Source organism: Rhodnius prolixus, unplaced genomic scaffold (genome assembly GCF_049639745.1).
Source record: "Rhodnius prolixus isolate KJV_2025 unplaced genomic scaffold, Rpr scaffold_16, whole genome shotgun sequence".
NCBI classification, from domain to species: Eukaryota; Metazoa; Arthropoda; class Insecta; order Hemiptera; family Reduviidae; genus Rhodnius; species Rhodnius prolixus.
In genome coordinates this window covers 3,459,984-3,475,509 of record NW_027411616.1, presented here as the reverse complement: position 1 = coordinate 3,475,509, position 15,526 = coordinate 3,459,984, and the positions used below count along the sequence as shown (strand labels likewise).

Sequence of the window (15,526 nt, the reverse complement as noted above, 5' to 3'; positions counted from 1 at the left end):
CACTAGTTGTGTAAGCAAAGTTTTTTTTTTGGGGAAAAACTTTACATTGGTGTCAGAAGTGGGATTTGATAAAGCCGCTAGACGAGTAAGTGTGATTCGATTAGTTCGAGTGTATTGCCGGAAAGTTGTGGAGAACTGACGAGTGTTATATGCCCGTGAGTGCCAGGAAGCAGAACATGGATGAGTTAATAGCACTGATGAGGGAAATGAAAAAGGGCCAAGATGAGTTTAAAAAGGGCCAGGATAAGATGATAGAAGGTCTGAAAAACATGAAAAAAACCCAAAGTGAGATGATTGAAGGTTTGAAAAACTGGCGGTTCGAGATTAGAACCGGCAAAGATGAAATAAATGGAGAAATAAAAAGGGAAAACGAGATACCAGGAAAAAGGAAGGCCGAAACAGACAACATACAAGAAGAAGACGAAGGCAGCAAGGACGACGCAGGAATCAGGTCGGACACTGGAGGTAAATGTGACCAGATTAAAGGAAGACATTGCCTTGTACAAGTTCAGGAAGCTGCGTGGGAAAAAGAAAGCATAGCAGTGCTAGAACACTGCGGAGGGCAGGAAGAGAAAGAGCAAGGTAAGGGAACTTTTGTTAAACCAGTTGTGGAAGAGTGCCTTGAAGCGTGGACAGCGAGGAAAGAAGAGGGAGATAAAGTACTCCTGCCAGGGTCGAAAAGGGAAGAAGGGCTATCGGGAATTCACGGAGGTATCACCGGAAGTCACCTTGGAGTGAAGAGGGCATGGGCCAAGCGGAGGCAGCGGTTCTCTTTGGTAGGCTACCACGAGGACGGTGTAGACTGGGGTAGTCGTAGCACCGAGTGGGTAGCAAGAAAGGGAACCAGCCGGAAAACCAATGGCGCCCTGAGGCAGGACAAGGTTGGGTTACCGCTCAAGATAGCCTTCGATATGGCAGGACCTTCTCCTGATTACAGAAGAAGAATGCGCTGTAATCTGGTTGCGGTGGACCACGTCAGTAAGTGGGCAGAGGCACACGTTTTGGCAGATCAGGACGCGTCAACGGCAGCTGCAACAACGAAGGTCTACAAGATCCTCGGCGTCAGGAGGACAAGGTCGACGCCGCTACACCCTCACTCTGACGGCATGGGGGAGCGAATCAACAGGACAATAGAGGGCCATCAGAGGTCTTTGGGGAATGAACATCAGGAGGACTGGGAAGAATACACGCCTCTCCTAAAGATGGCGTACCGTTCAGCAGTTCCAGAGACCAAAGTGCGAATGCTTGCAAGCATTGCGTTTGGTAGGGAGCGTCGACAACCCAGTGACATTTTATTTGGCAGCCCAGAGACGGACGAGTCGGACGTGAACAGCTATGCTGTGGAACTTCGACGTAAGTGGAGAGCTGCGCGGGAAAAGGTACGTGGCAGGACGGAACAGGATGGTGACCGGACGAAGACATCGTACGACAGGCAGGGCATTAGAAGAACGTTCCAGAGAGGGGAGAAAGTTTGGTCATACAAGCGTGTCCGCAAAAAGGGAAAACCTCCTAGGTTGCTGGGTAGGATCTTACACCACTGTCTCACTGCTCAACGACCTGGTGTTCGAGATCCAACCTACGCCCAGATCCAAGATGAAGGTGGTGCACTTGGACCAATTGCTGCCGCACGTCACGAAGGAGACTTCTGTTCGGGACGAACAGTTCTAAGAGGGGGGCAGTGTAACGAAGTTGACCTGGGCGGAGAAGAAAGGCCTAGGTTGTTCTAGAGGTTGAACGACCAAAGTCAGTAACAGGCCGCCACTGCATAAACAAAAGGGGCGGTATCTACTTGTGGCAGAAAAGAAAGGCCTAGATTGTTCTAGGGGTTAAGCGACTAAAGCCGGTAACAGGCCACCACTGTGTAGACAAAAGGGCCGGTCTGTATCTGAACTAGAAAGGAAAGGGCTAGATTGTTTAAGGAGTTAGTGACCTGTGTAAAAGCCAGCTAAGAGAAAGGCCTCAGTTGGGGTGGTGGCATATGTGTTTCCCAGCCAGTGATTGACAGGTAGGAGCGTGACAGAGAGTAGGAGGAGGGCGGCCCCAACTGAGGTGGTGGCAGTATGTTTTCTCCAGCCAATGAACGTCAGGAGGGCGTGGAAACTTATGCTCAGAGAGTTGGAGGAGGGCAGTCCCAGTTGGAGGGAGGCACGCAGTTAAAAGGAGGCCGACACAGCTGGAGAAGTCAGTTTCAATCAAGTTTCAATCAAGTTTCAATCAAGTTTTAATCGAGTTTTAAGGAGTTCTAAGAGTTTTACAGTCTTGTAGTTTGGAGTTAGTCTTGGAGAGTCAGTGTTGAGACATAGTTAGAGAGAGTCAGTGTTGTGGAGTGCTTCAGTGGTAGCTAGTTGGGAAATTAGTCAGTTGATGGTTAGAGCTGTTTTAGTGCAGCTGAGACTAGTGCAATTCGGTGCAGTGCGGACCAGTGGTCAGTCGGGGAACAGTTTTGTGGCGTTACGAAGTGAGTAAGTAACAGTAAACTGTTGTGACTGTTGTAAATGGTGACTGTAATGAATAGCGTTAGTTGATAGTAAATGTTAATGTGAGTAAAGGTAATGTGTTAATAAATCAGGTTATTACTTACAACTTTAGCGAGTTTTATTATTTAATCAAACCCACATATTATTTAATAACTAGTGGCAGGCATTAGTTGTGTAAGTAAAGTTTTTTTATTTGGAAAAACTTTACAATATCTTATATGATTTACTAAACTCTTTAATATATCTTCAAGTGTTAGAGTGACTTTGCGAAATTATCCATTCTGATCCATTGACAATGCCAAGTTCTTTTTTTTTTTTTTTTGTTTTCTTATGTACATATCACATCGTCTGTTCAGCATCTTTAATGCTCTAACTCCGTATACCAATTCACAGCTTGTATTACATTATCAATCGATATTACAATCAACTTAATATCTCTTTCATTCGATGATAACATTATTTTGTAATTACAACCTTGATATTTTATAAATACTTTATAACACACACATAAAATGTGCGCGGTCATCTTCGAATATAACTGTAGTTGGGCGATCGAAAATTTATAGCAAGCTTTGAGAGGTTAAGAGATGATTTTAAAGAAATGGTTGTTTCACAATAACGATGGCAAAATGGACCATGGCTCGCAAGAATTTTTTTTAATACTAAGTGAACCTGAATCAAGTTCATTCAACGATGAATATTTTTAAAAACCTTTACTTTTGGACGCGCCCGCTGGCAGTAATCTAAAATCAAGTCACATATTCTGAAACTAGAGGTGACGGGCAACAAATTTTTCCTCCACCATTATTTTGCTCAGATCAACCGTTTAAGCATGAAATGCATTTCAGTCGTCTTAAAATGAACTCCCCGTAAATACTCTTTAACAAAAACTTACAGTTTAAAATGTTGAGTATAAGAGTTGATTAAACGCCAAAAGATACACAATAACCTGATATGGTGTTAAGTCAGACCCGTAACTACCACTGGAGAGGTCTTTTAAATGAACGGTCCCCAAAGAATCCGCAACAACAGTTTACTTCGGTAAACGTTTCATTTAAAATTGAAAGGTATTTGTGCGTAAATAACAAAATTAAACTGCGATTTCAGTACTTCCTTTTAAGAAGAGAAAGAAAATTTTTAGCGCGTTTACAGTACTTCTCCCTAAAAGGCAAAGAGAAATTAAACTTCAAATATGCACGATTGCAATACTTCCCTTTAGTAGCTGTAAGAGTAGGATGTCACCTTAATATCACGCAGTAAAAATCGAACAACTTCTTCCTGCCAAAATTTATCAAAATTGGTCGTAGTTATTGATTATTAAGGCGGGCCTTACTTAAGTGGTGCAAACTCCGTTTCTAATGTTGAAAACTCGAGATCCACAAAAGCTTTATTCTCATAAAATATCGAATCGAATGACAATTCGACGATTGACGTAAATCAGTTCACGCGTCGATAATTTAAACGATTGCAATACTTCCTCTTAGTAGGTGTAAGAGCATAGTAGAACTTTAGAATCACGTATGGAAGCTTTTACCACTTCTTCGTACTAAACTTTATCAAACCGGCCTTAGTGTTATAGAAATAATAGTAATAATACTTTTAGAGTGGGCCTTACTTGCGGGGGGCAAACTCCCCTTCTTATGAGGCATAGCGTCGAGACTTTTAAAGTGCAAATCTGTACAAAATTTCCATTCCAATGACACTTCATTCTTAAAATCGGTTCACATGTCGATAATTTGAAACGATTGCTGTACTTCCCCTTAACAAGTGTAAGAGCCGATCATCATGTTAGGTAGGGGAGCCCTAACCCTATCATCCTACCAAATTTTATCAAAATCGGGCTAAGATTTACAGAGTAATTAGTGATAATAATTTTGGAGGGGGCCTTACATAAAGGGGGCTAACTCCTCTCCCATGCGATGTACAGCGTTGAGACTCTCAAAAGGCACATCTACATAAAATTGCGGCTCGAATGATACCACAATCATGAAAATCGGTTCACGCGTTTAGGCGCTACGTTGTTTACAAAAAAGGTAACAATAACAACAAGAACAAGAACAATTTTTGAAAATGCCGTTTTTGCTCATTTTCGGCAACTTTTTGCTCAAAATCTATCAGATCTAGGTTGTTGCAAAAAAATTACAGTTATAAAGGAGGATTTTCCCTATATTATAAAGAAAATTTGGGAATTTGATCTGTTATAGAAAAAGAGAAAAAAATGTCAAAGTTGGGTGTTTTTCAACGTTACGGTTTTTCGTGCACTTTTTGACGATCAACCCTTATACAACTGTCCTACCGGACAGTTTTATAATAATACTAGGATTTTATTAAATTTAAGTTCCTTTACTTGTTAGCCTCTTCATAGATATCAGTTTCGGCATTCTTACATATATGTACATTTTTTGTTTGGGCAAAGTGAATAAAAGGCTGGTAATAGATTATTCCTCCGAAACGTCTAGTCACTTAAAGTTAAAGAAAAGGGTTTAATCACGACAGAACCAGCCAAAGAACTGTGGAGCGAAGTAAACTAGTCACACAAAAGCGCAGCATTAGGAAAAATAGGAGTGCGAAATGGGCTCATTTCTATGGTGAGTTGAAATGGCAATGGGCCGACCATATTGCAAGATAGATTCAGGCAGCGGGAGGAAAAAAATTTCTGATTTGAAGTTGTACACTCAAGAAGGCGAGTGCAAGGATAAGTGGTGACTCTGAGCTGTGACATGTCACGCTGCTTGGGACCGACAGACTTTAGCAGACAGACTGGGAGAAGCCTAGGCTCTGAGAAAAGTTTAGTTTACAAAAATAATAATTATTCCTATTTTATCTTTAATTTTTCTTTTTCATTAGCTTTTTTATTTATTTATTTAAAGAAATACTTGAAGAAATTTTCCATTTCTTATTTGGATTATTATTAATAACTGCAGAAAGAGGTCAGGTGAGGTTCACATGGGAATTTAATATTAAAATTAACGATCTAGTTTTATTTGCAGGGGGCTTAAGGTTGGCGTGGTATGTTTGGCGGTGCAAGACAAGTGGCTGTAGCCTGTCAAAGAGTCGATACGCGCTGCGGTGGGATGTAATTAAGGAGCCTTTGTAACGTGGCTCCCTTTTACGGAGTTCGCCTCGTCTCGTCCAACTTAACCGTCTCAACTACTTAATTCCTCGCTTTTCATCAAAGCTTCTATTATTGTAGAAAGGAAATGAGTAATGCTGAAATATGTTACAGTCTGTTCCCAACTCTGTGATCTTATAAGAAGAGAAATACCTTGGGTCGCTAATATTCTTTCAGTATATTCTAAAGGTATTTTATTACACCGCTTTGACCTTATTTAAGAATGAAAAAACTACCACCTTCTTGTGACGTCAATAATTCCAGTTTTTCTTCTTGGAATTTTGTAAATTATTATCTTGGTCTAGGTTGGTTCTTCAAAAAGTAATCGGAACTATTGGAATTTAAATGACGGAGTACTGAAGTAAAAAATATTTTGATATTGAGGGTACCTTCGCGATTTTCTTATCATCCAATTATTACTCTCTCTAACTGCAAAATTCAGCAACGCCCTTTTGTGCAAAATATTGGGCAGGGAGTGCATCAACAATTGGTATTCACCATTTTATGACGATTAAATTTTGGCTAAGTGAAATTTATTTTCTAATTATAGAGCGAAAACTAATAAAAGTTATGAGCACCAATGGGTAGAGGAGCGAGGTTCGAAACCAACGAGCTCGTACCTTTGTAACGTCTAGTCAGATCTGCGATAATAAATAGGATTTGCAAAACTTTCTTCACTGATTTTGGTAGCGTACTTAGGATAGCATAGCAAAAACAATTAGATAACTCTCTTTTATATGCCTTTATTTTATTTTTTAGGTGCCTTTATTTATTTTCTGTTCAAAAATAGAGCGCCAGATTATCTGTATTCACTATTTAGTAGCAAAGAACAGTTGCACTTGAGAACCACTCGCCAAGTGGATACAAAGTTGTACACGCCCACACCTAGAACTGCAACCTATCAAAATTCTTTTTATTTAAAAGCTTGCTAGTTATGGAACTCTCTTCCGATTGGTTTGCGTGCAAAGTCTGTCAATACGTTTAAACATCATTTATACGAACATCTAATCAAAAGTTATCTAAATCAGTGATTTATTATTAAAGTTATTAAAACTGTCCGGTAGGACAGTTGTATAAGGGTTGATCGTCAAAAACTGCACGAAAAAGTGTAACGTTGAAAAACACCCAACTTTGACAATTTTTTTCTATTTTTCTATAAAAGATAAAATTCCCAAATTTTCTTTACAATATAGGGCAAATCCTCCTTTATAACTGTAATTTTTTTGCAACCACCCAGATCTAATAGGTTTCGAGAAAAAAGTTGCCGAAAATGAGCAAAAACGGCTTTTTCAAAAAATGTTCTTGTTCTTGTTCTTCTTCTTGTTGTTGTTGTTGTTGTTGTTGTTGTTGTTGTTGTTGTTCTTGTTACCTTTTTTGTAAACAACGTAGCGCCTAAACGCGTGAACCGATTTTCATGAATGAGGTGTCATTCGATTCGGAATTTTATGTAGATGTGCCTTTTGGGGGTCTCGGCCCTGTACATCGAATGGGAGAGGAGTTAGCCCCCTTTATGTAAGGCCCCCTCCAAAATTATTATTACTAATTACTCTGTAAATCTTGGCCCGATTTTGATAAAATTTGGTAGGATGATAGGGTTAGGGCTCCCCTACCTAACATTAAAGCGACGATCTGCTCTTACACTTGTTAAGAGGAAGTATAGCAATCATTTCAAATTATCGAGGCGTGAACCGATTTTCATGTATGAAGTGTCATTCGAATCGAAATTTTGTACAGATTTGTACTTTAAAAGTCTCGACGCTGTGCCTTATAAGGAGGGGAGTTTGCCCCACCCAAGTAAAGCCCTTTCTAAATCTATTATTACCAATATTTCTATAACGCTTAGTCCGATTTTGATAAAATTTAGCACGAAGCAGTAATTAAAGCTCCTCTACGTGGCTGTGATGTGCCATCATGCTCTTACACCTACTAAGAGGAAGTACTGCAATCGTTAAAATTATCAATGGGTGAACCTATTTACATTATGAATGAATTGTCGTTCGATTCAAAATCTTTGCCTTTTAGGGAGAAGTACTGTAATCGCAGTTTATTTTTCTTGCTCCTCTTAAAAGGAAGTACTGAAATCGCAGTTTAATTTTGCTATTTACGTACAAATACCTTCCTATTTTATTCAAAACGCTTTCTCAAAAAAATGGTTATTGAGGATGGTTTGGGGACCGCAACTATAATCATTCTTTAAAAAGATCTCTCCAGTGGTAGTTACGGTTCCGATTTAACACCTTATCAGGTTATAATGATAGAATAGCTTATTCCAAATTTTAAAAAATCTGTAAAGCAGACGTAACTTTGCAAATAGACAAAAAGGAAAATCTATCCAAAAGGTACAAAAATCTCTTTAACAAAAACTTACAGTTTAAAATGTTAAGTATAAGGGTTGATTAAACGCCAAAAGGTACACAAATCAGCAGTTCCCAACATTTCATTAATACTTCATTGATATAATTTAAGTAATTTTACTGCATTAACTTTTCCTTCACATTTTTTAGAATTTATTAGATGTCACAGACCCTTATGCTGGCCAGTTCATTCATAATATTTTTTTATTATAATTATGATAAAATGAGTGATGAATTATTCTGAGTAGTCACATATACATGCATGTTAAAGTAGAAAAAAACAAAGTTAGAGTCGGCCACTTTTTAAATTTCAATCACGGAGGATTCAAAACAATATTTCAGTCTTAAATTCGTCTTACCGAAATATTCGTGAGCACAAATAACATACATTTAATAACAAGTAGATTATTCAACAATATTTACTCATTTCTCAATTGTAATTTAATTTAGTCCCCCTAATTTTACTTATGGTAAAATACTGGAATAATTAGCTGTCCTAAAAATATGCATATCTTTATTTTCTTTATTTTATATTACATATATATAACATTGTGGGAAGAACACCTAGATTGAGAATGTAATTGAAGAAAACTATATTATTTGCGATAAAGCCAGATTATTTATTACTTATTATTACAAACGTTTGACTACAACATAAAATAACAATTACTTTAATCGAAGAATGAACTTAAACCAATGATTTTTATTTAAAAATAAAAATAAATGCATAAAATCATTGATGTAAAAAAAGTTTATGAATTTTTTAGCCTCTTATTTTTTTTATATTTTTTATAACGTTTTCTTTTTCACCTGTGATTAATAGTTTGATTATTATAGATAAATAGATATTACAGTCAATCTAAGTTAAATGGTGTGCTACTTGAGTAAATATTTTGTAGACGAAAATGGCCAGCATAAGGGTCTGTGACATCTAATAAATTCTAAAAAATGTGAAGGAAAAGTTAATGCAGTAAAATTACTTAAATTATATCAATGAAGTATTAATGAAATGTTGGGAACTGCTGATTTGTGTACCTTTTGGCGTTTAATCAACCCTTATACTTAACTTTTAAAACTGTAAGTTTTTGTTAAGGAGTTATTATCATTACTATTATTACTTCTTTGTTCTAATTATTATCTTTATTTTGTCATGTTTTCCTCTACTTATTACCACTATCACTATTACTATTATTATTGATATTATTGTTATTAATGTTACTATTATCATTATATAATTATTATATTGTAAGCAGTAGACCTATTCTTTTCTTTTAAGTTAACATTTTTATTTAGGTATTGATTTGTGTACATACACAAACGGAAATGGAATTTTAGTTTTATTTTTTATCTTTTTGTTTTACTCTGTATATATTGTAAATATTAATTTGGCAGCAACTCAGAAGAGAAATTTTAGTTCATTAAATTTATGTATATACTTTTTGTTGTCCTTAAGGGACTAATGTCCCAGGACATTAATAAACGTATTTCTTCTTTCTTTCTTTTAACTCTCCTGAACATTTCTCATTAAGAAGTGTAAGGCAAAAGTTTTGTCTTTAGACAGAGTTACGATTGGAGAACGGAAGTCCATCTGTATGATTCCAAACATTATTGAATCTAATGGATTTTTTTATTTTAATTCTCCTACATTTATAAATGTCAACGCCCGACCACATGTGACTAGCAGATATTGCAAATGAGAACGTACGGAGTTTCTATTAGTAATGATCAAATTTCTTCAGTAATGTCGAACTTCCGGAAGATGGATTACGGTCATAACCTAAATATCGGAAGCGACAATACTAAAGGATGATATAACAATTTTGGTCTTTTGGTGACTCGTCGTTTTGGAATGTTCTGTTCACACCCTAACTTTAACTAGCAATCTATGATTGAAATAAATAGATGAACCCGATGCTGTTAATAGATAAACAGACTAGTTAGGTTTTCTTGATTTTTTAAACAGCAGCATACTGATCTTTTATTCACTTGGGACACTAACTAAACCAGTCCTATCTTTTTTATTGCAGCTTGTAAGGGAATAAAACAAGCAAATGAACGGTGCAATCCCAGACTTGGAGTTGGTGTAACAATACAGAAAGAAAGATTATATTGTTAACAACCATAGTAGGATAGCAGCGCTACTGGAATATTTGTTTTCTATTGTCCCAGAGAGATCGGGAGCTGTAATGTACAACGACACGAGGGCTGGAGGCAGGCCGTCATGGAATTTAGCGCTTTATTGGACGGGGGCATCAGTATTGCCAGCCCCCGAGAGGTGGATGTTGGCCATGCTAAACGTCCCTGGAATGCATGCAGCGAACTCAGCGATTTATTGCCGAATAAAGTCCGCCGCTGGGTCATGCGATGGAGAGTACATTTGTGTGCGCCATTTGCATTAACAGTGAGTTCGTGAACTTTGGGCACAACCAAAATATCGTATAACTGAGCATATAGGCTCGATTATATGAGCACTGTGGTAGCAGTTATAGTCTTTAATTTTTATCAATAGAATAGATAATACATATTCTTTAAATACGCATCATTTATGATACATGAGCACTGAAGATGGTCCACTTATTGTGCCATGTATTGATGGATGCTGTGCCATCACAATGTTCAAGCCAGCACTCACCATTTTCTGCAATTCTCATTTGCTATATTTTTAAACACCGAATCTTAAAACAAAATTATTAGATGTTACAAAATATCTAGCTTATAAACCTGCGCTTTATATAGAAATGAGCCTTTTTGAGGGATCCTGAATGCCCTAAAAAGAAATTTGCCACAAGAATTAAATAAAAGTTACTAATTTACACAAAATTTAAAGTTAAGAGACAATCGCTGGATGAACTTTTCGCAAAAGTAACTACGTTATGAAATGTATGATGCAGGGGTGGCAAACTTCCGGTCTTCTGGGAGAGACTTCTCCGCTTATTTCAGGAGCCACTGCATTCTGGAGGGTGGGTCCGTGTCGGGATTGGCTCCTCGACATAAGTGTGAATGGTCGTATGAATGTTGGTGTAAATAATTATGTAAGTATGTAAATAAGTTTTTATCTTAGATTAGGTTATTTAGGTGATGCGAGGTACATCAAGTACTCCATCACAAATTGCGATTAGTGTTAGTAAATTGTGAGTGAGTGAACGAGAGATTGCAGTTTAGGTAGATCTAATTTGTGATTGTATTTATTGGATGAAAGTATTTATATGCATGAATCTGTTTTTTTATTAGAACGAGTGTTTTAGAATAATCGCAGTTTAATTTTTTTTCTCTTTGTTGCAGTACAGGGAACTATTCCTCATTCCTGAAGGGCTACTATAAGGTAGTGGTATAAGGATAGTGGATTCTCAGGCTAGTACATGGTATAAGCGTTCCGTTATAGTGAGACTGACTGGTGTAGAGAAGTAATGTCAGATGCAAAGGACCTTAGATGTTGAGCACCTGTAAAAAAAATAGCTTTTTCCAGTGCACTGCCGGTCTCCTGACAGTGTTCACTCGTTACAGACAACTCTGTCTATCCAGACAGTCAGCTGTAAGAAGCTCCTAGGAAGAGAAAATCTAAGGGCCAGCAGCTGGACCTCCGCGTGGGAATCCAATACGCTAACCAAATAGCTAATCCCTTCCAAAGGGAAGGGAGGCAGGCCGTCATGGAATTTAGCGCTTTATTGGACGGGGACATCAGTATTGCCAGCCCTCGAGAGGTGGATGTTGGCCATGCTAAACGTCCCTGGAATGCATGCAGCGAACTCAGCGATTTATTGCCGAATAAAGTCCGCCGCTGGGTCATGCGATGGAGAGTACATTTGTGTGCGCCAATAAAGATTTTAATTAGGATGTTTTCATTATGTTTTAATGTAGCTATAGTGTAAGTTCAGAGTAGTTACTGTAGCACAATGTATTGGATTTGGTTACTTTCACTAATATTGGACTACACGATACCTAGGTTACCAATCCAAAAATGCTGATCAGTTTCAACATTGGTGAAGTTATTTAATTTCCCCCTCTATGGATCGTGAGACTAATGATAGTCGGATGACTACTTAGGTGGTGGCAAAAGAAGTCCAGTGACATCAAGATCATCAAGTTTTTCTGTGACAGGGGGTGTGTGGTCGAATGGAACAAATTTCATTTACGGGTGACCAAAGCTTAATGACGTTAGGCCAATTTATTTTAGCAATAAAGTTGTTAGGAATGAAGCCCTGGAATTCCTAAAAAATCCGTTAGAAACGAGGTGGATTTTTAAGGGAAGTTGGCAAATATCCATGACTTTTTGTGACGTACAAGATTCATGTTTTTACAGCACCGTCACTTCTGTAGCTGGTGTAAAAACATTTACGGTTAGTTCTGAAAAGCTACAATAAGGTCACTAGTTGGCCATCCATTTCGAAGAAGATACGTCTTCTTTCTAAGGGTAAGTTTAAGCAGATGATCCCCTTTGATTTCATACGAAGACCTCGACCTTCAACTAGTTATTAAAAAAACGTGAAACAGCCAGTTGCCCAAACAGCTCCAACTGACTATTTGAATGGTAATAGTTAACTGAATAACTCTTCACAGTGTATGATATCGTGAGTTTCAATCATCTGCTACATGCGAATTGTTTTCATATGTCAAAATCAGTCTTTGTTCATTTGCATACCCTAAGGACAATCACTTTATTCACTCACCATACATCTTTCCTTCATCAGAAAGGATGATCTTCCTCCTGCCACAGGGCGGATAGATAGCAAGGGCCTCTTGGAAGCTCTGTTCAATGTCAGGAGACCAGACGCCTTCCGCGTCCGCTGCCGCCAACTCCTTGTCATCCTCCGAGTCGGCAGCTACCTCTAGCGGAGACTTGTCCGGGCCGGGGCCGGCTGCAGCACTGTCGGCCACCCCCGGCCCGCCAGTCCACTGGCCGCTAATTCTGCTATCCCCTGCCAACCACAACCTGCACATACAAACAACAATCTTGCACTTCTACAATAATAATTATTCTCATATTTTCATAAATGGATTAATCCGCACTAAGAATTTCTTTTACATAAAAATTTATTTAGAAAAGGAACATTCATTAGAGCTGTAATGAAGTTATTGTTGAAAGAAAGAGACAATAATCAGGAGATCTTCCTTTACAGATTATAAATAAAATGCTTACAAAACTTCCAGCCAGCGTCACTTTTGACGTCAAAGAAGTAATATAAATCGTTCATTTATTTTTAGAACATTCACTTAGTTTTATTTATTTTAGTGATTTAAGGCGCCACAACATCTGAGGTTATTGGCGCCCGGAGTTTTTTTCAGTGCACTGCCGGCCTCCGGACAGAGTTCTTTCGTCTCCATCATTAGACAGTGAGCTGTAAGAAGCTTCTAGGAAGTGAAAATCTAAGTGCTAGCAGGTGGATTCGTACCCGGACCTACGCGTGGGAATCCAAAACGCTAACCGTTATGACGCTTGTCTTTTTAACTTGTGATTAATAGTTTGATTGTTATAAATTAATAGATATTACAATCTAAGTTAAGTGGTGTGCTACTTGACAAATATTTTGAAGATGAAAATGGCCAGCAAAAGTCTGTGACCTCTAATAAATTCTAAAAAATATTAGTGAAAAGTTCACGCAGTAAAATGACTTTAATGATATCAATGATGTACATATTAATGAAATGATGGGTACTTGCTGATTTGTGTACCTTTTGGCGTTTAATCAACCCTTATACTTAACATTTTAAACTGTAAGTTTTTGTTAAGGAGATTTTTGCACCTTTTGGATAGATTTTCTTTTTCGTCTATTCTGCAAAGTTACATATCTGCTTTACACATTTTCTTAACATTTAGAATAAGCAATAGTTTCATTGTAACATGATATGATGTTAAGTAACCACTAGAGAGATCTTTTAAAAGAATGTTTCTTGTTGCGCTCCCCAAAGAATCCACAAAACAATTTTTTTGGGAAAACGTTTCGAATAAAATTGGAAGAAATTTGTAGGTAAATAGAAAAATTAAACTGCGATTGCAGTACTTCTCCCTAAAAGGGAAAGAGAAATTAAACTTCAAATATGCACGATTGCAATACTTCCCTTTGGTAGCTGTAAAAGAAGGATGGCACTTAAATGTCTCGCAGTAAAACTCGAACCACTTCTTCCTGCTAAATGATCAAAATTAGTCGAAGGTTATTGATTATTAAAAAGGACCTTACTTAATCGGAGCAAACTCTATCTAAGTAGATGTCGAGATCCACAAAAGCTGTATCCACACAAAATTTCGAATAGAATTAGAATTCATTGACGTAAATCGGTTCATGAGTCAATAATTTGAACGATTGCAGTACTTCCTCTTAGTGGATGTAAGAAGATGATGGCACTTTAGGGCTTAACCTTTAGAGCTTTAAGCTTTAACCATTCTTCGTGGAAAAGTTTTATCAAAATCGGACTAAGATTTACAGAGTTATTACTAATAATAATAATTTTGGAGGAGGCCTTACATACATGGGGCTAACTCCTCTCCCATCTAATGTAGAGCATCGGGACCCCCCAAAAGGCACATCTTCAAGAAATACCGAATCAACTTGATTCAGGCGCTAGGTAGTTTACAAAAAAGGTAACAACAAGACCAATTTCTGAAAATGCCGTTATTGCTCATTTTCAGAAACTTTTTTCTCAAAATCTATCAGATCTGGGTTGTTGCAAAAAAAAAATACAGTCATAAAGGAGGATCTGCCTTATATCATAAAGAAAATTGGGGAAATTTATGTTTTATAGAAAAAAAGAAAAAAATTGTCAAAGTTGGGTGTTTTTCAACGTTACGCTGTTTCTGCACCTTTTTGACGACCAACCCTTGTACAACTGTCCTATTGGACAGTTTTAATAGGTATAATATTTCACCAAGAAAAGTCTAACTAAAATTTTAAGTAGGAAGTCCACGCAAAGAGGCTTTTTGCGTTTTCTGCTATTTCCTCGACAGTTCCCAAAGAATACCAATGGATAAAATATATGTTAGGTCTGTCTGTGAGTAGGTTTGAACCTTTTTCTCAACGATCATTTTACACTTTAAATAATTTTAAATTTTAAAAATAAACTTATTAAGAAAATTTTCGGAGAATTTTGTATGAACACACAAGATTTTTGTTTCCGTTTTTACATCACATACGTTAATGATTAAATTCCTGGAATAACGAGAGAAATGCAAAAGTAACTCGAACAGATGTCAACAAAGAATGCAATGTTATTCTAAGTACATTTGAAAATGAAAGAATAAGCCCATCAGAGATAATGTTGAATTGTGGGTAGTAAAAAACTGATTAATTACGTCGTTTCCCTAAATTTTAGTGACACTTTCATGAAAGCTAGCCCGCGCAAACGAATTGCTAGAGAGCAGGCTTCGATCCATTTTTAATTAAAACAGGTTGAGCGATGGCCTGTCCATAATACACGGCCAATTAATTTCCCATTGTTGCTTAATGAGATTTATGGCGTACTTTCCAAGCGAATGTCTAGTTGATAACGCTTTATGCCGTCGTTTTACCACTATTAGTAATCCTGCGGTAGCAATCAACGTTTACTGCAAAACTCTTTAATTGTTGCATTCAACTAGTTGTAGCATGTTT

General features: G+C 37.4%; 1 protein-coding gene across 13 annotated transcripts in view; it reads right to left on the bottom strand.

Annotated features, from left to right (window-relative positions):
• The window catches only part of sd (TEA domain transcription factor 1 homolog scalloped), a 318,794-nt gene that overhangs the window by 74,295 nt on the left and 228,973 nt on the right, over positions 1–15,526 (bottom strand). For all 13 annotated transcript variants that reach the window (XM_074134411.1, XM_074134410.1, XM_074134405.1 and 10 more), the window contains one exon: positions 12,611–12,873. In XM_074134411.1, the coding sequence (XP_073990512.1) occupies positions 12,611–12,617 (7 nt within the window). In that variant the 5' untranslated portion in view covers positions 12,618–12,873. The remainder of the gene's footprint in view (positions 1–12,610; positions 12,874–15,526) is intronic.